This window comes from Eleutherodactylus coqui, chromosome 11, assembly GCF_035609145.1.
Source record: "Eleutherodactylus coqui strain aEleCoq1 chromosome 11, aEleCoq1.hap1, whole genome shotgun sequence".
Classification (NCBI taxonomy): domain Eukaryota; kingdom Metazoa; phylum Chordata; class Amphibia; order Anura; family Eleutherodactylidae; genus Eleutherodactylus; species Eleutherodactylus coqui.
The window spans coordinates 51108998-51136059 of record NC_089847.1 but is presented as its reverse complement, the minus strand read 5'-3'; the positions used below and the strand labels follow the sequence as shown (position 1 = coordinate 51136059).

The window sequence follows — 27062 nt, the reverse complement described above, 5'->3', positions numbered from 1 at the left end:
CACACATACTTAAAGTAAAGGCCACAGATGCCTCATTGGTGGGGGTTTGCCACCAAGAACCTTACGAACTAGGACAATAGGGATCCTATGATTGCCATTCAACATCTTAAGGCCCCCATACAGAGTTTAATCAATCGAATCCGCTGACGATGACAGAACCGGACGACTTTCTAATGTCTAAAGGGACAGCTTAAAAGGGCTTTGTCATTAGAGAAAAATGCTATGCTTACCTATTCCTTCCCCGGCAGTCTTCTTACCAGATCTTCTCCTGGCTCTTCCAGTCCCCCAGGTCACCTCACCTCCAGTCAGCCGGATCCCCCTCTTCCTGTGACGTTACCTACATTGCTGGCATTCTCCTTCCTGCAGGTCAGTGCATGCTACATCACTAGTGACGCAGTGTTCACGGCCAAGCAGTGAATGCCGAATCCTATGCCGGGGCTGCGAATGCATGCTGTCTGGGAACAATAGTATATGAATACTTGCGGCAAGACAGCATGCATTGGCAGTCGTGGCAGTAGCCCTGCATAGGATTTGGCATTCCCTGCTAGGCCATGATCACTGTGTCACTAGTGATGTAGCATGCACTGACCTGCAGGAAGGCGAATGCCGGCAATGTGTGCAACATCACAGGAGGAAGAGGATCCGGCCGGCTGAAGGTGAGATGACCCGGGGGACTGGAGCAGCCAGGAGAAGATAGGTGAGGTGAAGATGGGGTAAGAAGACTGACGGGGGAGGAATAGGAAAGTATAGAATTTTTTTTTTCTAATGACAGAACCCCTTTAACTTTCCTCAGCAGATGATTAGGTGGGAAAAAACGATTGAGGATGTGGAATTTCAACACCCAATCCTTTTCTTCCCCAAAAGATTAGCAGGTGCCGGCGGTGCCTCGCTGTCGATTCAGGGCCCTTTTACACAGGACAGCCTATCAGGCGCTGATGTCCACCAGGTTGTCCTGTCCTCTGCTTTTACAAAGGAACGAGCATTGCTCAGTGAATGGAGGCGAAGCAGAGATAGTCCAAGCCCATCCACCTCCAATAAACAGGCCGCTGTTCAGAAGTGAAGGACTGCCTGTTTGAACGACAGATGAGCCCGTGCAGTTTTATAAATGCAGAAGCTTAACGAGAGGCGAATGAATTCTCGTTAGTCGGTGCAGCATTTACGCTGATGATAATCGTTAGATGCAGGAATCACAATGATACATCAGCCCATGTAAAAGGGCCCTTACCCTGTAAAGAAACAAATATCTGGGCTAGCTGTATAGGAAAGCCGGGAAAAAGCGTTGTCAGATGATCAATCGCTCCTCTGACAGTTGTTGAAGGCGTATGATCACCTAAAGCAGTGGACAAGAGGTGGCAAACTGTGGGCACAGCGGCATCCCGTTCCCAGATACCAGCATGTACAGCAGTCACTCGACACCCAACATCTCTTCAAATACAGCATTTTATATAAATATTGAGAACATACTTCATATTCCATACAGGCATTTACACCCTTGTGTTAAAGTCAATAAACCCGGATTATTCATGGAAGGCAGGGAGTAAGAGCAGCTTCACACGGGCGTATGCATTCTTGTGCGTGAATCAGCGCAATTAATTTGCGCTAGGAGGTCTTTTTATTTGCGCGCGACAGACAAACACGCCCCAATTTTAATGTCTATATAGACTAATGAGTTCCAAATGTGTTCTTTTTCTCGCAGGATTGCACATCCTGTTGTGCATTGGGCACCCTCCATAGACTTCTATGGGGACCTATGGTGCATAAATGTGCACAAAAGTAGAGCACGCTGCATTTGTTTGCGCGCAAATAAAGTACATTAGAATTAACCCATTGAATCAATGATTCCATTCTCTGCGCATTGCACGTGCAAATACACCTGTGTGAAGCCACTAAGCGTGGGAACAAGTCCCTCACACTAGTGGCAGCTACATTTTGAGGCTCCTCCCCCTTCTTTACGGCAACCAGGTGACTGGTTCTTCAAGCATGCCTGCCCATACAGCCATGAGCGTTAAGCAAATTTTGATGAAAAAAGTTATGACATTATTGCCTCTCCAACAACGTTCACTGGCATACCACCTCAGAAGGGTTTTAGACACTAACACAGCAACAGAACCTGTACTAGTAACGCCCCACCCGCCAGAAGACTCCCGTCTCTTTAGGGTATTCCCTCATAAAGCCAAGTAGTGTTTACCTATTTCTGCAATGACCATCACCTCACTATTTATTCCAATAGTAGTCAGTGTGGCTGGTGGTCACGGGTCCGCCTGTTCTGCCCACGGGCAATATCTCTTTAGATACATCTAAGTTGCAGAAGAGGAACCCTCTCATATTAGGAATTCATGGCCTATCCATTGGACATGCCAAAAATACTCAAGCTACTCCCATTAAAATAATAACCCCCATTAAAAAGCCTGGGAAGCCCAATGCTAAACATGACTTTTATGCAACAGAAGCAAGAACCTAGGATTTGGTCAGCATCCATACCTCATTCACAAACTCAAAACATGCAAGGTCAGCATTAGCTTCATTCTCCATTCTATTTAGTAGCTTCATAATAGAAGCTTATTAAAAAAATATATATTAATGGTTTCATCCTTTATAAAGCTGTATGAAGAGAACCTGAAGAGGAGCTCCAGAGGTTAGCGTTCCACCTGATCTGGAATTCTGCTTTTGGTAACCGACTAAAAAAAATATATATATACAAAATTAACACAAAATGGAGTGCATCTAACCCATAACCATTTGTACTGGCACCATGTTATCAGATCATCAATAAGGCCGGTCTCACAGGGGCGCATTGTAGCAGGTCTGGAATAAGGAGGTGTTACAGGTAACATCGCACCCTCGGTCATCAGGATTTCCTCATTGTTTCATCTAGATTTGCGGTCATCGGTTTTACTTTTACTGGGTTAATACTGATTTTTATTTGCCCAACGGAAAAGAATACCGATAGCCATTTGGAGGCAAAAGTAACGCATGCAACCATATGAATAGATGAATGTTACGTTAGCTCAGTATGAAGGTCTGCAACATGCGCTCGCCTACTGGCATCGTCACACATCAGTGTTTGTAAGAAAGTCAGGAGTAAAGTCTACAGAGGAAAAGTGAACCCGAAAGCTCTGCACCCCTTTCATGTGCAGCTTCCACCCCCAATGCTGGCTTACAAATACTTCTACAACATTCTGCCTTAGGCCACTTTCAGGTGGGTGTATTCTTACTTTGTATTTGGGTAGGGCCTTTGTCACACGGCCGAGAAAATCACGCAAGATTTGTGCGTTGCGACATACACAAATGTCACACGAATATGAACCCAATTCTTTCGAATAGGGTCATATACACGGGCAATTTTTTTCCCCGCATCGCAGCATGTCCCGTCTTTGGGCGTGCCCACGCATCACCCATTGTGTTTAATGGGGCCGACAGCATTGCACCACGTGCTGGGGGCACACAAGTGCGATACAAGGTCTCCCCATTGAAAACAATGGGAGACACATTGCGATTCTCCACCGTGCCGGAGGATAGCTACTTCCCAAAGTGATGCAAGGAAGTTTTGATATAGAAAACACCTCGGCTCTGCGGGGATAGCGCATGTTGGCGAGCGCGATATCGGGCCCTGATTCACAGTCCGATAGCACACATGCCCATGTGAAGTTAGTGTACGTGTTTTGCAGACCTCAATATGAAGCCAATACAAATCTATGCATCTATTTACATGGCCGTATTTTTTAAAAACGCACCATACGCCACTTTTACCCATTTTTGGCCCCAGGTTTGCATTCATTGATATTTTTATTGGGCAAATACGGACCAGTGTTTGTAGAGTAGAAAATAAAAGCAATGACCGGAAATAAGGAGGGAATCACAGATCAAACACTGAGGAAATCCTGATTTCATACGGTTGCAATGTCACCTGCGAGACGCCTGTATTCCAAATGCGCTCACAATCCACGTGATCCCGACCTTGGGCCTCATTCACATTTGCCTATTTTGGCCATATTTTGCATCAGTATTTCTAAGACAAAAGCAGAGGAAAACGTCTAGTTCCACGTTTTGGATCTACTCCTAGTTTTGGCGTACAAATACTGACCAAAATACATCCACGTGAAGGAGGCGTTATGCGCATTTCCACCGCTCCACCATGCCTCTCAGAATTGCACAGGTTTCCTGCTTCCATTGAAAACCGTCTTCCTGATCTACTCAGCAGGGCGCTTATTCTTCACAAGTTGTTCATAGCGAGCGCTTTAGATTTCAGTGCAGGCTTCTCTTCAGCGGGATCCATCTCCGTCACAACGCAATTGAAGATCAGCTGGGTCCACCTTGTAAGAAAACCTGAGGAGGCGAAACAAGGCTCATTACTTATTATCTCACGTACAATATCCTCTCTTACAATAGCATGTGTTATCAAACCTGCCAAATCCCACATGCTTGATATCTGCATCAGATTTGAAACAGATTTCACATCAACTCCTCAGGCCACACAAACACAGAGCTTGTAACCGCGATTAGCGTGGAGTCCCAAGCGCCGCGGTACAACACGCTCATTGGTTCTAATGGGTTCCTCAGACCTGCGCTCGAACGCTGTCTGTTCCATTTTTCCGAGTCTTTTTTTTAACCCCCTATCACAATGATGGGGGTGCGTTAAAAAGCGCTGTCAAACACGGAAGTGTTCAAAAACGCAGCTCTAAATCGCAGTAAAATGCCGCGGTTCAGAGCGGTGTTCAACCGAACATATGTGTGAGAGGGGCCTTCGTGTCCAAGTTTTTCATTCATTCGAATCCCCAAACGCCTCCGTAATGTCAGTTAAACATACAATTTATTGGAGGAGCTTGTAAGATGAGGCTTCCTCTTCTCCTGGCCCTCAGTCATGTCCCCAAGGGTACGGATACAGGACTCTACTGGATGGAACAGCACAGTCTGCTACACCATTAAAGCTTCTTAGTGGTATACAGACATATACCAGCCAGATGACGCCCAAAGGGCACTTGTTCGGTCTGACCATAGACTCTTATGAACACATTTACCATGGATGTCTGAAGCCTTCCCAATGTACAAGGGTAAATGCAGTGCGCAGCCCACCTTACAAGTGATGGCCAGGTCTTGTACACATTGCTGGAAAGAAGGGGTTGTCATCTGAAGAGAATCACATTCCAGCTGATTGGGTTAACAATACTAAATGGGAAGCAAATCTTCTAGATTAAAGAGGTTTTCCAGTACTAAACCATTGATGACCCATCCTCAGGGTAGGCCATCAATAGGTAATCTCTGGGGGGCTTCACCATGATTAGCTGTTTAAAGTGATAGAGGAGCTCAGGTGGGTGACATGGCAGCCTCACTCCATACCAGACATAGCGCAGTACATTGTATAACTGTGTCCACTATAGTAGTAAATCATATTTACTTAAATGGGACCGAGCTGCTCTCCCTCCATGTGACCAATGTAGCCTCTTTAAAACAGCTGATTGGTGGGGATCCCAAGAGGTGGACCCCCACCCATCAACTACTGATGACCTATCGAGATTAAGCGAGCAACTGTTTAGTCCCAGAAAGCCCCTTTAAAAGGGATTTCCAGTTGTAAATTATTGATGGCCTGTGCTCAGGATAGGTCATCAATAGTAAAACAGCAGTGGTCTGCCGCTCAGGCCCCCACTAATCAGCTGTTTGCCAGATCGGTGTGCTCATGCACAGAGCCGATTTCTGCAGGAAGCAGACAGATCCGTCCTCACTGCAGTGGCCAGGCTTAGTATTGCAGACAAAGTTTCCATCAAAGTAAAAATAAATGGTATCTGCAATACCAAGCCTGGCTATTGCAATAATAATGCAAGAAGCAGACAGCTGATCGGTAAGGGTCCCAGACAGCGTACCTCTGCGGATCTACTACTAACAACGTATCTGAAGGATAGGCCATCAATAGTTTACAACCAGAAAAACCTCTTAAGGATACACATTCACATACAGCGAAAAATCCTCATTAAAAATGCATGTGTTTTAGCACATCCCATCATTGTGATGGGTGAGGAGGTGTGAAGAACGCTGAAGAATAGAGCAGACAGTGCTTGAAAAATCACTGCACCGTCCAGCACCCCAATCGATCGCATGTTTGTGAGGCCCTACTGAAATCAATGGGAGCAGTATACCGTGATTTCCGCTGAATTCAAAAAGCCGCGGTAAAATGCGAGTTGCCTTAGGATGAGATTTCAAAATAGCAGGAACACTAATATTAAACAAAATGCTTTTCCTTACCCAAAAATTTGCCAATACAAGGTGGTCTTTTGGACTCTGGTAAGTAGACTCCCATGAGGTACACTGGGACACCAGAAAGAGCAATGCCAATCCCAATGAAAGAATTCACAGTATCACTGTACAACGGGACACAGATCAGGAACAATGTACACAGGCAGAAGACAATGGGATAGAACAGGCTGAGCTGAAAACAGAGAATAAAGCACCCATTAACACTGCAGATCCATTCTGACAAACCAAAGATTCATCTAATTCTACAGCTGAAGACCTGGAAGTCATGTAACAGGCTAGGCTGGACTTAGTGTAACCCGTCCTTATGCCCCAACTTCAGCGGTCACGTAAGTATACAAGCATCTCACTGCTGTAAACCAGGACCGGCAAGAGGCACTTCCTTCATATTTTTTCAGTTAAAGGAACTATAAGGGGGCTTTTTCTTTGCAGTATGAGTTGTAGTTTTCATTACCCCCCCCCCCACACACACACACACACTAATTAGGGTCCATTGAACTTCTAGATTAAAGGGTTCTTTCCCATCTCGACTTCACGGCCGAGATAGAAAACCCCAGCCCTTTGTTTCTGATCACCTATCAGGAGCGCTGTCTTCTGTATACAGCTGCTGTGTTCTCGGAGCGCTCAGCTGGTATACAGCTTAGCGCTCCGAGCGGGGTATGCAGAAGACAACTGAAGCGCTGTCTTCTGCATACTTCTGTGTTCTCGGAGTGGGATACCAGCTGAAATAATACTATTAGCAGTACCCCAGCTGAGAACTCAGCGCGCAGCACTAATAAGGCTCACTGCTGACTTTCAGCTTGCTAAAAATTAGTGATGAGGAAATAGTCCACAAAAACTGCACAATGGCCGCACGTTTAGACAATGATTATCGTTCATAAGAGGGCTTTGAGCGAATTTTGAGATGATCATTGTGTCTAAATGGGCCTTAAGAATGTGCAATTCTCTTAACTCATAAATGATGGGCCAATCAATATGTAATGGGGATCTCGTTGGAAGTTAGTCAGAATCCCTCCTTTTAAGTGATGGATTCTCTTGCTCCCTCAGGCAAGTATCTCAATGACCACGTATTCTTATCCTTCTATTTCTCTCTTTATAATACTTTGCACTTGTTGTAAATAAGCTTTCTTACATTTCCCCCATGAGTATGGACTATTCCTTTACCATAACACCATATATGTCCAGTTTTTAACTCAATACTGGATGCCTACTGGACTATTTATGCTTCTCCTTACTTTGGTTGTGCACTGCAGAACGGGGGGGCTTGGGACCTACGCTCTACCGATCCCAGGGTGGAGCCTCCAGTGATCAAACATTTTTCACCTAACCTGTCGATCACATGGATGCCAATGGGGTAACAAATGGAGATCCTTCACTTTATTTATCCCCTATGGGCTTATTCACATGGACAAATGCAGTTTCATTCTGTGGAAAACAGACCATTTTCACTGCCGGTGTATGTGCGTGGTGCACGTTTTGTAGGCTAAAGCTCTCACTCACAGCCTGATGGTTGTGAGTTCAATCCGCATGGTTCAGGTAGCCGGCCCAAGGTTGACACAGCCTTGCATCCTTCAGAGGTCGGTAAAATGAGTACCCAGCTTGCCGGGGGGGGGGGGGTGATGAAACAAAATTACCTGAAAGCGCTACAGAATAAGTTGGCGCTATACAAGTAACAAGTCCCTTCCTTTTTTCCCTACTGTCTCCTGCCAACAAACGCAATAACTATCCCTGCAACTGCGTATCTGCTGCATTGTTATGCGATCTCATAAACTTGTATGGGCAATTTCAGCCAATAGGTCATGCTGATTTTTTCCACATTAAAAAAAAACTAGCCTCAATACTCCAATGCAAATCAAAAGGCGTTGTACACTGCCCATATTACATCCGTAAAAAATATGGATGTACTACAGACAAAAAATACACCATGTGAATGGGCCCTTAGGCCTCTCATTTGCCATTGGCAATGTACTCTAAATAGTTAAATGGTTGGGATCAATCCCAGTTGGTGCCACATGATGTCAAGCTGTGAAGCTATATTCACAGGCCAGTGCAATTTTGGTCAGTGAAAAACTGCCCTTTTCCATGCGATTTTGATATCGTGTTTCCCCGAAAATAAACCCTACCCCGATTTTCCGGGGAGGCTTGAAATATAAGGGAGGCATTTAAAAAAAATGGAATTGTGCCATTTTTGGGAGGAGTGAGGGGGGGGCGCTAAGTTTTTACAGTGTTTATTGTGCAGGACAAATATTGTGATATTTTAATAGTCCTTGCTTTTACATACACAGCAACACTAAATATGTAGTGTTTAATTGTTTATCGGAAAATGATTTTTTTTAACTGTTTATAATTTTATTTAAACCCCACAGGGGACTTAAAACTTGCGATCATTTGATTTCTTGTACTATATTCTGCAATACCTCAGTATTGCAATATACAGTTACTTTTAGAGGTTACCCATGAAGCATCTACGCATGGCAGCCCTGGGAGCTTTCAACAGGCTCCTGGGCTGCCATGTTAGCCCATCGAGTTGCAGGGGGTATCGATGGAGTGCGGGAAGGGGACCCCCCTCTTCCTGCTGACTCTTTAGATGCACAATCAGCTTTGACATTGCATCTAAACAGTTAACAGTCACAAATCACAGTTAACTCTGATCATGGCAGTTACCGGCAGCTGTCAGAAAAAGCTGATAGCTGGCCAAGTATGGAGTGGACCAGGCTTCCAATCCCGCTCCATTTACCCTTCACAACATAAATTTATATTATGCGGTCATGAAGTGGTTAATTCAAAACTAAATGGAAATGACCGGTGCAAAAGCAAGGAACCGTGGTGCTGCGGTCAATGAAAACAACCAATGAGAGTTGATGACGAAAGCTTTAATCAGCAATGTGTTCCAAGTCTAATTGACATTGGGCCTCGGGCATCCAGCCTCATCTCCTCCCTCTAGGTCAGTTCTTCCTAGGGTAATGTAGGCAAGGTCTCACTGTGACTAAGCAGCGGTCTATATGCACTGACCTTCACGGGTCTCGGCTCTGTCGGGATCTTTCCAGCGAAGATAGATCTGCCCAGCAATAGATAATCCAACAAATAGCCAGTAACTGAAGCTGTAATAATTTATGAGCTGGAAGACATCTTTGACAGACAAGTAGACGAGAGTAGCAGCACACTGTGGAGGAGAACGTACAGACCGTTAGAACACACAACGCTACTTATCAGAGGTCTGGGAGATTCCATGCCAAGATCCTGTTCAGCTCCATCTACATGGAAGGATTAGCACTACTGTATGTGCTGAAGGATCATTGGTATGATGGCACGGGCCCATGAAGGTCCACTGTCATCAGGAGGCAGTCTTTGTTTACACAGATCGATGGTGCCGCATAAAAGATGTGACCACCCGAAAAATGAATGTTTGCTCATTTAATCGCAGTACCTTTCGCAGTTGACTGGGTGAAAGAACATTCAGATGGAGTTAAGTACCCACTACAGAAATAAATTGCATCAAATTAAGCCAGAGGCTATGGTCATACACTCTGCTGCCCATTAGACGTACAGCAGGAGTCCATACAGACATTGCATGTACCAGCTGGGGTACCTACCATGTCTCCCCAATAATAAGTCCTACCCTGAAAAAAAAAGGCAATACTCACCTAGCCAGCAGCATCCTGGTCCCTCACACTGGTCTCCAGTGCTGCGGCAGGCTGCTGTGTCCTCTGCACTCTCTTCTTGATAACAGGACTTTGAGAACCCCGCCTCCAGCAGGTGAATGCTATTGGATCACGAGCGCCGCTGGCTCAGCCAATTGGAGCCGGCACTCAATCATTCAGTGAATGACACCATTGAATGGCTGTGATTAGTTCATTGAGCACCGGCTCTGATTGGATCACGAGCGTCACTGGCTACGCCAATTACAGCACTCGCGTGCTGGAGACAGGGTATTAAAGGACTGTTAGTGTCCAGGAAGAGAGTGCTGTCAGTGCGGAAGACCCAGCAGGCTGCCACAGCGCCGGAAACCAGCACGAGGAACTAGGATGCTGTCAGCTAGGCGAGTATAACCCCCCCCCCCCCCCCCCCCCAAAAAAAAATAAGACACTGACTCTTTTGGGGCAAACATTAATATAAGACAGTTTCTTATTTTCTGGAAAACACGGTATACATCAGAATGATCCTAGGGCAGTGGTGGCGCACCTATGGCAAGCGTGCCAGAGGCAGCCAGAATCCTCCTCCCCCCTCCCTGGACGTCTCCTACATGGTTCAGCGAGAGCAGGGGAGGTGGTGTCCAGCAGCATACTGACGTCACAATGTGCACCTGGGGTCATTGCTGATAGCAGCGCTGAGCAAAGGAGCAGCGGTGCTTCCATGAGGTAGGAGTAGGTATGTGGGTCTTAGGGGGGGCACTATTACTACCGCTGGTGGGGGCCGCTGTGGGATGTCCCCATTACCGCTGGTGGGGGCCGCTGTGGGATGTCCCCATAACACTGGTGGGGGCCGCTGTAAGAGGTCACTATCACTTCTAGGGCCGCTGAAGGGGGGGGGGGGTTCACTGTTACCGCTGCGGACGCCGTAGAGGTCACTATTACCGCTGGGGCTGCTGTGGGGGGAAGGGGGGGGGGGTTACTGTTACCACTGGGGTAGGTTTACACATGGAGGAAATTTCCGTGGCTAATTCTGCAGCATTGGCGCACCTAAAAAGCAGTCAAAAATCTGCACGCTGTCTATTTTGAAACAGCCATGTCCCTTTTAGAACGACGGGGTTAAAAAATCATACGCTGTTATACGCCCCGCCCTCTGAAGTATTGTCACTTTGCAATCAATACGTGGGGTTTGGGTTGCCGTTTGGGCACTCCGTCTCTAAAAGGTTCGCCATCACTGTCCGAGGGCATAGGCAACGCTGTACCCAACAACAGTCACCAGAACAGTTCTAAAATGGCATATTAAAAGGGGCGCTAAATTCATCCTTAAGCTGCAGCCCGATAACTGGATTACCACCAAAAAAAAAAAATGATAATTAGTATCACCAATTTGATTTCCTCAATCCAATGGCAAAACCACGAGAGAGGAACGTCCCAACTAGGCAAACCTGGATAAAAAGAAGAACCTCCCAGTGCATTACCCAGACTCAATTTTGCTATATATAGTAAGTGTGTGTGTGTGTATATATGTGTGTATGTATGTATATACATACATACATACATACATACATACACACACACACACACACACACACAAATATAGATTCCCTTCACAGAAGGCATCAGGGTGTAGTCATGCTGCACCATAAATTTTAGATTGGTAATCAATTAGGCCAAAAATGTCAAGATAAGCAAACATTTATCCATCATGTATCGCTGGCTTCAGGAAACTGTCAAGTAATGATTTAATATGGGTTGGTAACATTATTGCTAATCAGTAGTGCCAGCGATGATCGCTCCTGTGGTTTCACACAGAAATGATGATCATTCAGTGAATGTATGCGGAGAGGGCCATAAATCTCTCTTTATCCTCCCTCATGTATGTCTACCCCCTACCCGTGCTCTCCACTCCGCTAATCATCTTACTCATAGCTCCTCCATAATCCAAATCTCCCACTCCCATCTCTAAGATAGCGGCTGGTGACCTGCTTATACGGCATTATGTATACTATCCTATAGATTTCATACAGCGGCCAGAAATAGTGTTCTTCCTAATGTACACAAGGCAGCTTATTCTGAAGCGTCATCTGAAAGTGCAGGTATGCCTTAAGCTGATAGAGAAGACATATGGTTTTGGGCGTTAAAAAAAAAACTAAAAAAAAGAACACGAACATTTCTGCCTTTTTGGGAGACAGACACATTTTAGGTATAATTTATGGCAGAGACTGGCAAAAATTATACCACAAATCTCCGACAGGCCCTAGATTTCTGTGTGGGCGCAGCGAGGAGCAGAGATGTATGAAGAAGCGTGAGCAGAGGAATATTCTGAAACTCAAGGCCCAATAAATGTTCCCAACATGCGGGGTGTTCCAGACTTTCACATTACTTGTAATGAAAAGGTAAACTGGACTCTACTGATTGTAGACACATGTAACCACAAGCATATCTTACATTAAAAAGGAGGGCAGACACCGGTGTGAACCTCTCCAGGTGTATCAAACACAGCATATCAGGGAGATGGCCTTCCCTCGCACCAACAAAGAACAGCCTGCGGACATACAGAAAGTACAGAATGAACGTTATGTACCCAAATCTACACTTTTGGCCCCGTTTTGAAAAGGAAATGCAGCATCAGAAAACAAGCTATTGTTTAACCTTTTTTTTGCCTTGGGAAAAGGTTAATACACCATTGTTTGTGATTTATTTTTATAGCGCTCGCCATGTGGTATAAATATGTTACCTTTATTCTACAAGCCAGTACGATAACAGAAAATTTATCAAGGCTTTGTGTTCCCCAAAATTTGATAAATTAAGACTAAAGTTCATCCCTTATAGAGCTCCGTAGATGGAAAAATAAGAACGCTATGACTCTTGGAATGCGGCGACAAAAGCAAATCTAAAAAAAAAAAAAAAAGAAAAAGTGCTTTTTACTGTACAAAAAGAGAAAGAAAAGAAAAGAAAAAAAAAAAAATGTAGAAACTTGGTACTCTGAGCCGTTCTGACCCAGAGAATAAGGTTACCACATTTATTCTGCATGCTAAATGTAGCAAAAATATGAAATAAAAAAAACAAAATGGTGGCTTTTTTCCCCAGTCCCCCTATAACAAAAAATTAATACGCGTTATACAATACATTATATGAATGCATCAATACATCATTAATACATTAATGAAAAAAAAGCAAGCCCTCATATGGATATGTTGATGGAAAAATGTACTATCACAGTAGTTACAATAGTCACTAACAGAGTTGAGGACTGCTAGGAAGATAGCCGTACTTAAAACTTTTTTTTTTTTTTTCTAACTGGAGCAGCCAAAGGAACGAAAATGGTCTTACTTCCTTCGCAGTGCTTTATGTCTAGGCCTGTTTTGTGGTGAGTGAACTCTCACCACCAGTAGCCTCCGAAATGATTTCATCAAGTCTAGCTCCGAAAAGTCATGAGCCAACAAAGGAAAGATCTGTTAAGGACTTCTACTAATTTGGCCACTGTGGGGGGGGGGGGGGGGGGGGGTCGCTCTTACTCATTCGGCCACTGTGTGTGTGTGTGTGGGGGGGGGGGGGTCGCTCTTACTCATTCGGCCACTGTGGGGGGGGGGGGGGTCGCTCTTACCCATTTGGCCACTGTGGGGTGGGGTCGCTCTTACCCATTTGGCCACTGTGGGGTGGGGTCGCTCTTACCCATTTGGCCACTGTGGGGTGGGGTCGCTCTTACCCATTTGGCCACTGTGGGGTGGGGTCGCTCTTACCCATTTGGCCACTGTGGGGTGGGGTCGCTCTTACCCATTTGGCCACTGTGACTACAGATGACTTCCAGATGACTACAAGAATCAGCCCCCGCGGCACCTGCATACCACTCCAGGCATGATAAACAGATTCTCATGCCTGGCTTCAAGCAGCCTGTGTGAATCCGAGGCAAGGGACCAGGCGAGACGAGAGTAATGGTAGCCACTGAGAAAGGGAATCTCGCAACTGCCTGGAAAAAGCCCTCAAAAAGGCAAACCCTAGAAGGTACCAGAACAGACTGCTGTCGGTTGTAGTAGCCAGGAAAGAAAAGAGAAAGGAAGGGAGGGAGGGAGAGGGAAGAAAATACTCACCTATAAACAGGATAGATACTTACCTCATAGGAGAGGGAAGAACACAGATTTCTTAGTTCCAGCAGTGTACGCCCCTATAGCTCTCAAGTCACATCCAAGTTAAGGCTTAGGTGAGCCTCCATTTCTTTTGACATTAGGGCTAGCAAAAGAAAGATTAACTCAGTTTTGTTCGTTCCCCTCGGTGGGGTAACAGGGAGAGTCCTACCTCCCTGTTTTCACTAAATCCAAGAGGTACTTGAAGACCGGTAAGAACCTGGTCTGCCTCCTACGGACACCAAGCTAAAACTAGTAGGAACGGTGCCTAGATTCGGGTGCCGCTGCAGCTGAGTCGCAGCGGGGAGCAGGGGAGAGCGGGCTGGAGAGAGGGAGAGAAAGATCTTACCTCCGTTCCTCCCCGCTCTCCCCTGCAGCTCCCCGCTCCGTGCCGGCACCCGAATCTTCAGGGACGAGCACAGCGATACTCGGATAAAGCAAATTACTCGAGCGAGTAGTGCTTTTCCGAGTACGCTCGCTCATCTCTAATAGTGACTTAACCCTTTAAATGTCGTGGTCAAGTCTGACAATAGAATTTAAATTTCCCAATGATCGGGACTGAAATGAGATGAGATCGAAGCTACCATGCGCGTGTTATGGCAGCCAGCAGCCTTCTGAGGGCCCCCAGATATGTCATGCTCGTTAGTCTATTAAAACACGCCTTTGGCACATCTTTAGTAGGAAGCCTGATCTAGTATAATGCAATGTAATAGTGCTGCATTATACTGTATAAGCAAACAATGAAAATTTCAAATTCCCTGTGCAGAAAAATAGAAATAGGCAACATAAAAACATGATAAAAACAAAAATAAAAAAATGTAAACACCCCCTTACCCATAGCCAGTCATTGCATTAAAAAAATAAAATGTGAAAACTTATCCCGTAATGCAAAAACAAATAATGTCTTGTGTGCCCTAAAATGGTACCAATAAAACTACAAGTCACCTTGTAACAAAAAGTTATTAAAGCAACCTAGCGTATTAAAGCCTTATGCATCTTGGACAAAACAAGTTAAAATTGTTAGAATATGCAAAGATCTATCCTTTATAACATACTAGAACTTCAAATTGTGACATGGCACAGCAGCAGCACTGAGCTTTGGCTATGAAAGGGATAATACTTGACCATATAAATTTACCGAATTACCTAGAGGCAGCTAGAATGGAGGAGTTGAGGCCACCAAAGCAGGAGAGGGCCACGGCCAAGGGAATAGTCCAGCTAAATATGCCATATACCATGTCGGCAAACGTCTGTTTAGGCACAAGAGAGAAAAAGTCAGTGCAAGTAGTACATTTACCAATAAGCCAGTTTATAGATGGAGCCAGTGTACTATAGGATTTCCCCAAGCACTCCTTCCTCCCCATTACACAGCCCAAGGACAGCAGAGGAGGATTTTCTGCATGTGCATATTTATCTTAGATGGATGACAAACAAGTCAAATACTCTTAGAAACCCTTCTGGCTGTGGCAGAAATTCAGATGTCTTCTGCTGAAGGGAACCTGTGTGTTCTGCCAGGTAATAGATGCCATCTTCCTAACTCGGTAGGTATTTTAAACATGTAATACAGAGCAGAAGTCCCTCTAAAACCTAACTTTTATTTCATAAAATAAAAAAGGGCAAATATTAAATGGACAACGTCCCAAAAAAAACCCCAAAAACTAGATTTTAGGGATAACTTACCGTAAAATCATTTTCTCTTCACATTCATTGGAGGACAAAGCGAAAACCTAGGGTATAGTTTCTGCTATTAGGAGGCGGCACTAAGTAGAAAGTGTTAACTCCTCCTACTAGCTATACCCCTCCTGCAATCACCTGATCAAGCTGATCAGTTTTGTATGCAAGCAGTAGGAGCAGCCCAGTAGGAGTACAACATAACATTAAATCAAGAATATGCAACAAACTGTATGGCACGTCTATTAATTCCATGTGAACACAGAAACAGGAAAAACATCGTAACCACAAAAATGGGTGGGTGCTGTCCCCCCAAGGAACGTGACAAGAAAATGATTTTACGGTAAGTTATACCAAAAATCCTGATTTCTCGTCCGTATCATTGGGGGATACAAAAAAAGACCTCAGCACGTTCCAGAGCAGTTTAGAAAAGGGAGTTACCTACTAACAGGACCCATTCAGTCAGTGTACTGCCGCATGCAAGACCCTCCGACAGAGGGAGGCGTCCGCCAATGCAAAAGTATAAACCCTGTAGAACTTGGAAAAGGTGTGCAGGGACGATAAAGTCGCTGCCTTGCACACCTGGAGGTCCGAGGCCCCATGGTGAACCGCCCAGGAAGCCCTCACTGACCTCGTCGAGTGCGCAGTCACACGGAAAAGGGGCGGTTTACCCTTGGCACCGTAGGCTTTGAACACCGCCATACGGATCCATCTAGAGATAGTCACCTGGGATTCCGCGAATCCCCGCAACGGTCCCTCCGGGACTACAAACAAGGCATCACCCTGTCGCAACGCACGTGTTCTTGAAACGCAAGTCCTCAAGGCCCGCACCAGGTCCAACTTGTGCAGAGTCTGTTCCCTCAGACGAGCCGGAGAAGGGCAGAACGAGAGAAGGACAATAAGGTGGAACGAGGACACCATCATCTTCAGCAGGAATGATGGAACTGGACGCAATACCACCTTGTCCTGATGGAAAGCAAAAAAAAACGGGGATTGGACCGACAGCGCGGCCAGCTCCGAAACCCGCTGTATAGATGTAATTGACACCAGGAAAGCCACCTTTTAGGACAACAGACGCAGTGATAACTTCGGCAAGCGTTTCATAGAACTATAGAATGGTAGAGTTGGAAGGGACCTTCGGGGTCATCGGGTCCAACCCCCTGTTCAGTGCAGGATTCACTAAATCATCCCAGACAGATATTTATTCAGCCTTTGTTTGAAAACTTCCATTGAAGGAGAACTCACTACCTCCCATGGTAACCTGTTCCACTCATTGATCATCCTCACTGTCAGAACGTTTTTCTAATATCTAATTTGTGTCTCCTCCCTTTCAGTTTCATCCCATTGCTTCTAGTTTTTCCTTATGCAGATGAGAATAGGGCTGATCCCTCTGCACTGTGACATCCCTTCAGATATTTGTAGACCGCTACTAAGTCTCTCAGCTTTCTTTTTTGCAAGCTAAAGATTCCCAGATCCTTAAACTGTTTCTCATAGGACATGATTTGCAGACCGCTCACCATCTTGGTAACTCTTCTCTGGACTTGCTCCAGTTTGTCTATGTCTTTTTTAAAGTGGGGTGCCCAGAACTGGACACATTGTTCCAGATGAGGTCTGACTAATTAAGACTAGATGGTGATCTAGACTCTATGCTTCTCTAATACATCCCAGAATTGTGTTTGCCTTTTTGGCTGCTGCATCACATTGTTGACTCATGTTCAGTCTATGACCTATTAGTATACCCAAGTCTTTTTCACATGTGCTGATGCTTGGCTCAATTCCTCCCATTCTGTATGTGTTTTTTTTTTTTTTTCATTTTTCTTGTCCTGATATGGGACTTTGCATTTCTCCTTGGTAAATACCATTCTGTTAGTCGCCGCCCATTGTTCAAGCTTTTCTAGATATTTTTGAATACTCTCTCTCCCTTCCCTTGTGTTAGCTATCCCTCCTAGCTTTGTGTCGTCAGCAAATTTGATGTTTCCCATCAATTCCCTCCTCCAGATGATTTATAAAAATGTTGAACACTGGGCCTAGGACAGAGTCTTGTGGTACCCCACTTGATACATTCTTCCACTTGGATGTGCAGCCATTTATGACCACTCTGAGTCGGATCACTCAGCCAGTTCTGAATCCACCTAACAGTTGCTTTGTCAATCCCATATTTGGTGATTTTTTCAATAAGTATAGTATGAGATACTTTATCAAATGCTTTACTAAAGTCAAGATATACTATATTCACCGCATTTCCCTGATCAACCCAGTCAGTGATTCTGTCATAGAAGGAAATTAGATTGGTCTGGCATGACTTGTTTGTTACAAACCAATGCTGGCTCTGGTTAATTACTCATTTTTATCCAAGTACTTGCATACATGCTGTTTAATAATTTGTTCATAGATCTTTCCCGGTCTAGAAGTCAGGCTCACAGGGCTGTAGTTTCCTGGATCCACCTTCTTCCCTTTCTTAAAGATAGGGACAACATTTGCCCTTTTCCAATCTTCTGGGACTTCTGTTCTCTAGGAATTTTCAAAGATTACAGCGAGTGGTTTAGCAATTACATCTGCAGCTTCCTTCAGTGTCCTAGGCTGTAATTCTTCTGGACCTGGAGACTTGAATTCATGTAAGTTAGCTAAGTGTTCCCTCACCATCTCTTTGTTTATAGATAGCCTGTATTTTTTTCCCCAATAGCACAGGGAAGATCAGTTGATGTTAAAAATGATGTTTATATTCCCATTTTGTATCTGTTTTCACTCAGAAAGTAGATGTAACCAATTCACCATTTTCATCCTGTAAAGATCTTATAGCATCTTGGACTTTTCTTTTGTTTTGTTTTTTTACATACCCCTCCACCCCCAAATCCTTTTCTTTATTGCTTTTGGCCTTTCTTGTAAGCCTTGATATACTAGCTTTAGCTTTTTTGACACTTGCCTTACAGTTTCTGCAGACAGCATTATATTGTTCTTTAGATATCCCCCCTCTTTCCATTTAATAAACGTATTTTTCTTTGTTTTTAATGTATGCAAGTTCTGTGTTCATCCATCCTGATCTTTTTAAATGCTCCCCATTCTTTCTTCTTTTAGGGATTGTTAACGATTGTGCTTTGAGAATCTCATTTTGCAATATTTCCCAAGCTTCTTGGACATTTCTGTCCTTAAGAACATCCAGCCATTGGATTCTTCCTATCCTCTTTCTGAGTTCATTAAAATCTGTCTTTCTGAAATCCAACCTTGAGGTCTGAGTTTTCTCAGGTCTTCCTCCCCTTTTTATCCAAAATTCAAGGATAGCAAGATTACTGCCCCCTAAGGTCCCAGCCACCCTTACTTCCTCAACCATTCCCTCCCTGTTGGTAAGAATTAGGTCCAAGATAGCAGATCCCCTTGTTTTTCTTCTACCTTTTGGAAGATAAAGTTGACAGCAAGAGTGGATAAGAATTTGTTGGATCCATTACCTTTACCTGAGAGAGATTCCCAACAAGTGTCTGGATAGTTAAATCTCCCATAATCACTATGTCATGCTTTATTGAGAGCTTGGCCATCTGATGTAGAAAGAGTTCATCAATATCTTCTGCTTGTCCAGGTGGCCTATAGTAAATGCCTACAATGGTGTCCTTTCTGTTGTTCTCTCCCTATATTCTTACCCAAACAGTTTCTACAGAACTACCATGCTCTGAAGCTTGAATCTCTGTGAAGATGAATGTTTTCCTAATATACAATGCAACACCTCCTCCCCTTTCTTTTGGTCTGTTTCTTATAAATAAGTTGTATCCTTCAAGCCTTGTGTTCCAATCATGTGTATCATTCCACCAAGTTTCCGTGATGCCTATGACATCATTTCTCTTCCTGTGTTAGGAGCTCCAATTCTCCTTGTTTGTTTCCCATGCTCTGTGCATTTGTGTAGAAACATTTTAGTTTGTGATGGGTGTCTCTTGCTCCTCCACTTTCTTTCTGAATTTTTTGTTGTCTTTGCTCTTTCTATCCACTTTGAGCAAGGTTCTCAAATGTATTAACTGTATATTTTTACATAGATGAGACTGAACAGCATCCAGAACGAAATTCAAATCCCAAGTATGGGTCAGGGAACAGTACAGTGGAGCAGAGTGAGAGACCCCCTGAAAAAAGTACGGACAGCCGACATGGCGGCTAGCGGTCTCTGAAAGAGAATATTCAGAGCCAATACTTGACCTTTTAAGGAGTTCAAACTCAACCCAATGTCCAATATGGCTTGAAGGAAGGATAAGACATGGGTCAGAGAGAAACGCATTGGATGTAAACTACATTTCGTGCACCATATGAAAAACTGCTTCCAGACCCGATGGTAAATCCAAGATGATGAGCGTTTTCTAGCCCTGATGATGGTCTGAATGACTGGCTCCGCAAACTCGCGTGGCCTCAGAACTGTGGCTTCAAAAGCCATGCCGTCAAATGAAGCGACGCTAAATTTGGATGGAAGAGTTTAAACTCCCGCTCCTCCCAAGGTTCTCGCGCTCATTTGGGCCAGCCCCCCTGCGACCGCAAACAAGAGGTAGTCCCTAAAGCCGGGGGCTAAATTTTCAGCTAACGCTGCCCACTACTTGCGGAGATCCGTGATTGCCGCGGGGTCACTAAAGATGGCCATGTCAGTCAGAGAAGAACGGGGTCTGGTAGACCCGAAAAGCCTGGGCCCACAGTAATGGCCTCAGTCATAGGGCAAACTCAGCGCTGCACACATGCAGTGAGGTTTCCAAGGGCCTTCCTCCAAACAAACAGTGCCCCCAGAAAAAGAGTAAGGGGGGGCCTGGGCCCAGCAAACACTGTAGTGATGGGGAAGGGGGCAGAGGGAGAGTAATATACTTACCTCTGTATTCTCACCCCTGTTCCAGAAATCAGTCCCCAGCCGTGACGACCCTCCGCCATGGCCTCTGTCTCTAGCAGTGTTCCCCACCGCACTCGCAGTCACGGAGGATGGGAGTTGCTCCAGGGTGGGGAACACTATGGCTGGCATCGATCTATTGCACCAGGCATGATCAAGCCACCTTTGTTTTTTTGAGTGAAGCGTAGCAGCACGGCTCTTGAAGACCTAAAATCAACAGGTCAGCTTCCTGCAGACACTAAGCTAAAAACTGATCAGCGTGGTGCCTGCCTATAGGAGGGGTATAGCTAATAGGCTGAGTTAACCCTTTCTACTTGGTGTCGCCTCCTAGTATCCGAAGCTATACCAAAGGTCTTCGCTGTGCCCCAATGATACAGACGAGAAATACTGACACCATGTAATCCAAACAACTAAACAATAAAACGCATAGAGCAGGAGAAGGATCATATATGGACAGTTTATTTATATAGACCTTTCAGTGATTTCTAAATTTGATAATTGGTTCTTCATGGCCTTTCTGTAATTGTAATATAAAGCAGAATTAGCATAAGAAGCTTAACAAGACATGTGGCATTTTCTGTGCACCTGGATAGGGGATGTAAACTAGAACTAAAGCAGTTTTCTGAGCTTGTAAAAATACAGAACAGCAACTAATAAGTGTCAGAATGCCAACCAGATGCCATAGCTTAGAGACAAGTTATTTTTTATTTTCGTGTTCTTCCCAGCTACCAGGGCTTAAAATGGACAGGATTACCAATGTAAATTAGTTTCCATTTACTCATTAACCCTTTACCGTGGCAGCCATTTTCTTTTATTAAAACATATTTACTCAATGGGTGGCTAAAACAGATAGTGAGAGTAAGTGTCTGTTAACTAACGACTAGAAAAGCTCAATTAAAGTGAACCTGGGACAGGTAAGCCAATTCAACCCATCTAGATTTTATTCCAAAATGCTGCGGTTACAGAAAAAACACTCAGAAGTTTGAGTCAGTGCTCAGCTGGAACGAAGTAGGCCACATCGGGCTTTCCCTGCAAACAGCACCAAGACGGGCAGCTCACTCCCTATATACAAGCAGGAATAGGAGCTGTGAGTTTACCTGCTCCTCGGGCGGGGCAGGAGGGGGGAGAGCCCCGTGGGGCCCCGCCTCTGACTCAAAAGTTTTGAGTTAAGCTAAAGTATGTTATTTCTGAAACAGCAGCATTTCAGAAAAAAACATATATGGGCCAAAGGGCATACCGGTCTCAGGTTTATGCTACCCGTAGCTCTGGCAGCATGAATCTGGCGACTGGTTCCCTTTAAGCTTTCACTTTGAGAGTCTGAAACGGTTTCTAATGATGTCCTGAACTGACTGTAGAGCTGAACTATGATTCACATGTAAGGATGAATGCAAGTCATGTATACACTGTAAAACGTGCTGGAAAGTAATGTAGATGTTGTAGATTAGTGAAAGCCATGAAAAACATTTCAATGTAGAGAAAACAGTCAAACTCCAATGATGCTACTCACCACAGCCACCGCATCGCTGCCGATAACCGCATTGAAATCCAGCAGTGTGTAATAAGCAACATTGGTCAAGATGTAGATAATGGTGACAACTGGCATGGAAATCCCGATGGATAACGGCAAGTTCCTGAAAACACATATCTGAATCACTGAATGTAGTTCCAGGTCAAACTAACCGAACTGAAAAACCTACTCAGATGTAGCCTGTATATGCAGATATTCCTGTCTATAGGGTTAATATAGTGGAAGATGCTGGGTAGTCAAGATTCATCTTAGATGACCAGGCCAATGGCTGACAACTACATAGGTGAGCCAGGAATATACTCCGAGCAGTTGTCACTTCCCTTCCCCCACTCACCGACAGTTGATCTAAAATAGTATTGCTCAGTCGGGGGGTCAGTGAATACAGAGCAAAGTACTCTTCAGTAAAAAGAATCTAAAATGTGTGTGCTGGAATTCTGCAGTAATAATTTTTAGGCCTCATGTCCACGGGGAAAATCAGGCCTGCGTGGATTTCTGCTGCAGATGCACAATAATTGTCTTTTTTTCATGCGGGAGATCAATTGAGATATGAGCTCTATGAGCTCCCGCACGCATGATCCGCACCAAGGCTGCCTGCAGACGGCCGGGTCGGATCCCACTGCGAGAATTCTCGCAGTGGGATCCGACCCACGCCCCTGTAGTGACCAGTGCGGCTCTCACCTGCTCCTTCGGCTCCGGCTCTGCAATGTGCCGGCTGCCGCCCAGCTGGTGCATGCGCAAAGCGGGGCCGGCGCGTCTGGAGTGACATTTTTGTATGGGCCTCTGCGAGACCCGCACAGAAATAGAGCATGCCGCGATTTGTTTTCTGTGTGTATTTTCACGCGGACAAATCGCAGCAGTCTGCCTAGAATTGCGTTTTGTAATGCAATCCTATGCAGGCGGGCACGGGCAAAAATTCTGCGGGAAATCCAGCTGCAGAATTTCCGCCCATGTGCAGGGGTCTAAAATGGAGCATGCTGCGTTTTTTTTCACGTGCATGAAATCCGCAAAACACTTAAAATACTATCCGCGGCTATTTAATTAGCTGTGTTGGTGAGCAGCAGTCTTTGTCGTGCCACAGATGCTCAGTTACATTGGGGTCTGGGATTTGATTAGACCAGCGGTTCCCATACTGGGCTCCAGAAGCGACAGTCAGTGGCTCCGACCGAGGGTCTCCGCCGTGGTGAACCTATGGCACGCGTGTCGATGGCTGCGCGCAGCGGTGCTGATACCAGGGCCAATATAGCGGGTCGCTATTACTACCGGGCCAATATAGGGGACCCTATTACTACCATGGCCAATATAGGGGACCCCATTACTACTGAGGCCACTGTGGGGGACACTATTACTACACGGGGCAAATTTGCTGCAGAATTTACAGTAGCTGTAGCAGCAAAGTGGATGAGATTTTAAAAACCTCATTCAGACGCTGTGGAAAAAGTCTGCACAAAACCCGTGTGGATATGGACATGTGGTGCGGGATTTAATTCTGCAGCATATTAATTTTAGATATAATGTACATCAATAACCCACCACCCACTGCCCCAGGATTTCTCCCTGTATTTTTTCAAGTTGCACCAACTGCACCTTCCTCAAGCCTAATCAGGAAACTACAATGGTGTATATATAAAGCCAAAACAGTCAATCAATTACTTGAAGCCTACCCCCATTACGGGTAATTGATTGTTTTGGCTTTATATATACACACCATTGTAGTTTCCTGATTACTAGGCTTGAGAAAGGTGCAGTAGGTGCACTGAAATGCATTGCCTGCCTGTTTGCTTCATTTGCGCCACTTGTACACCTGTTGTGGAGCTTATTGTTTGCTTGTATGTATGTATTATGGTTTGTATACATTAAAAAGCTTCCCTGGAAGTTGGAGTCTCAAGAGTGATAACCTGGGCTTCGTCTACCAATACCAGCACAGGTGACATTCGATTATTGTCTAAGGACAAAGTTCCAATTCTATCCATTCAGTCGTGTCCGACTCCTGGATACTCTGTAGGCCAGTCCTCTCCATGACTCTATGGCTGATTTCAATTGGTATGGGTTGGGGAAAGACCTGGTGACCTACCCCATAAAACCTTCACCATGAAACTCTGTGGAACAGAATCAACATACTTCAAGAACAAACATCTGATACACAAGATGGTCTATCTCTATGGGAGTGAAGGAGGACTCCCGATGACGTCATATCCAAGTGATGTCAGTAGAGCATGTCAAGAAAAACATTCATTCGGTGCTACACTCTGTTCATGAGGGTGGATTCACTAACCATTTATTATCTGATCAGCTCCTATTGTGAATAGTGGATCTGATGTTACCTTTCATTATAATCCTGCCTGTGATGATAATGTGATGACTGCTGAAAAGTTCTCACTATAGAACCAGAAGTATCAGATTATCATTAGACTTAAAAGGGTTGTCCCGCAAAAGCAAGTGGGGTTATACACTTCTGTATGACCATATTAATGCACTTTGTAATATACATCATGCATTAAATATTGGCCATACAGAAGTTATTCACTTACCCCCTCCGGTGTTGGCGTCCCCGTCTCCATGGCGCCGACCGAAACCTTCTTCTCCATCGATTAGACGAGCTTGCGCTGTCCGCTCTTCTGTTCTGTTGAATGGGGCCGCTCCGGCGTGCTCGTGCCGGAGAGCTGGTCTGCGCATGCGCAGAAGACAACCGCGGGACAACCCCTTTAACGGTCAAAACGTGAAAACTTACGGATTTTAGGATTCTTGTAAATACAGATGGTGACATTAAAAACTAAATATAAAAAAATGTAATAAAATGCTTTAAACATGTTAAACATGAAAACGTGATTTGTTCAACAGGTTGTTAACGGATGACACATTCCTTTTAGGATGATTTGCAGGTCATGAAGGCGGTATTGTTACAGTCTTTATGAACTGCAAGTGCAATCATGAACTGGTAACTAATTGCTCTCTGGCTGTCAGGAGACTCCAAGTCCCAGCATGTCAGCCCAGTAGCGAGCCTCGGATAGGAGGATCAGACGGGTGTTGTAATCAGATAGAGCTTAGAGAGGGTTTTTGTCATTAAAACAAAACCCCATCCCCAGCTGGGCCCTGCCTTAACCAACATACCAAGGTATAATCACTTGTCCTGGGGCCCCGAGGAGAGGAGAGTTATACCCTCGTTTGTTATTTTACGCAGGGCCCAGTTGGGGGACGGGTTCTTGTCTTAATGACAAAACCTCTAAGATTCTGGTTACCTTTCTGGGTTTTTGATTTCTTCCGTTACGTAATTAAGGGTGTCCCAGCCGGAGTAAGAGAAGAGTGCAGAATACAGAGCTAGGGAGATGTCCCCGGCATCCCAAGAAGAACCAGCAAACGAATCCTCAAAGTGCTGTGTGTGCCCTAGAAAGATATGAAAACGAGGATATAGTATCAATAGAAGGTGGCACACGTTATATAGCACATAGATCTGACAGTCTACAGACAGCACTATAGTAGCTTTGATACAGGATTTTTTCCTAGGCTGGGTTCACACGGGGTGGATTTGCTGCAGAAATTCCGTGCGGAATTTCGCCGCGGCAAATCCGCATGCGGCCGCTAATCCCGGGATTAGCCAGCCATGTGGACGAGATTTCTCAGAAATCTCGTCCACCCGGGACAGCAAATCCGCCGCGGCTAAGCCGGCAGAAGCCGCTGCTGTGGCGTGGATTTGCCGACCGCAGTATGTCCATTTTTTTTTCCCGCTGCGGCCGCGCTCTCCTCCATGGGAGCGCTGGCCGCAGCGGAAGAGCTGGCAGCCGGGCCGCTTCAAAACCGCCACGGGTTTTGAAGCAGCGGTTCTCCCGGCGGAAATCTCGCTGCGGCCAAACCGCGGGATTTCCGTTTAGAATCCGCCCCGTGGAAACCCAGGCTTACACTGCAGAAACCTTTTTTTTTTTTACACTTTTTAACTGCATTTTTTATGTAATAAGGAAAAAAAACATTTTTGCAATTGATGTGTATTACACATTTTAAAGCATTTGGCGGCTGCAGCTTGCATCTATTCCAACACATAGCACGCTGCAGAATGCAATTCACGGTCAATTCTGCTGGCCCCTCTGATGGTTCGGTCTCCAGCTCATCCTGAATGATCAAAGCTGAATTACGATCAGTACATAAAGGATGCAACCCAACAGCAAATGTTAAAAGGTGTCTTTCTGGGGGTCAAAGTCCTTTTTTGAATGGCATACATCAGTTATCTTTCTGAAGTCATCTATCTAAATAAACCATATCTGATATCATCCACTGGAACAGCAGTTGTTGACTATAAGAGGCGTCAGCAGAACACACAGTGCAGTCAGATAGCTACTAATCTCCTCCAAAGCATTTGTGCTTTGGCATCATCAATTTAGGTATTCTTAACCCAAAAAGACCGGCACTGCAAGCAGCAGCAACTTAACAAAGGCTCTTTTTACATTAGATATTTTTAGTCTGGCACTGGTTTCCTTTATGTAGAAGGACATAAACCAGGACAGAACCCTAGGAATGAGTATGTGAAACGGAGACCTCTTTGGTCTGCATCTCACATAGGGATAGAAACTGTGTGCGATGAAGACCAAAGAGGTCTCCGTTTCACATACCCATTCCTAGGGTTCTGTCCCAATTTCCCTCCATATACAGTTTTTTGCCCAAGGAACAAAAACATGACAGAACCAGCACCGAACTGAAAAAAACATAATATGAACAGAGCCTAACTAGTAAGACACAGCGCCTACGGAAACACAAAAACCAGTAAGCACGCTGGCAGTTAAATAGGATGATGAAGTCAACACACAAAGTTGCTGTATTTATTCAAAGATAAATGTGCAAATTTTGTAAGCATTTCATACAATATCTTACAAGTAATTATTACTGTGTCTCCCCAAAAATAAGACCCCGTCTTATATTAATTTTTGCACCAAAAAAGGCACAAGTCTCATTATACTTACCCAGCAAGCTCGCTCCAAGCCCCTCCAGCTGCTCTCCAGGGGTCCAGAGCAGTTCCCGCAGTCCTCAACCGCTTG

General features: G+C 44.9%; 1 protein-coding gene across 1 annotated transcript in view; it reads right to left on the bottom strand.

The window, feature by feature from the left end:
* Positions 1 to 1422: 1422 nt before the first annotated feature.
* LOC136582813 (Y+L amino acid transporter 2-like) overlaps positions 1423 to 27062 on the bottom strand; it is a 58100-nt gene continuing 32460 nt past the window's right edge. Inside the window, 8 exon segments of the mRNA XM_066584068.1 lie at positions 1423 to 4326; positions 6238 to 6421; positions 9259 to 9273; positions 9275 to 9409; positions 12324 to 12420; positions 15146 to 15249; positions 22021 to 22144; positions 25278 to 25422. Coding sequence (XP_066440165.1) covers positions 4214 to 4326; positions 6238 to 6421; positions 9259 to 9273; positions 9275 to 9409; positions 12324 to 12420; positions 15146 to 15249; positions 22021 to 22144; positions 25278 to 25422 — 917 coding nt within the window. The 3' untranslated portion in view covers positions 1423 to 4213.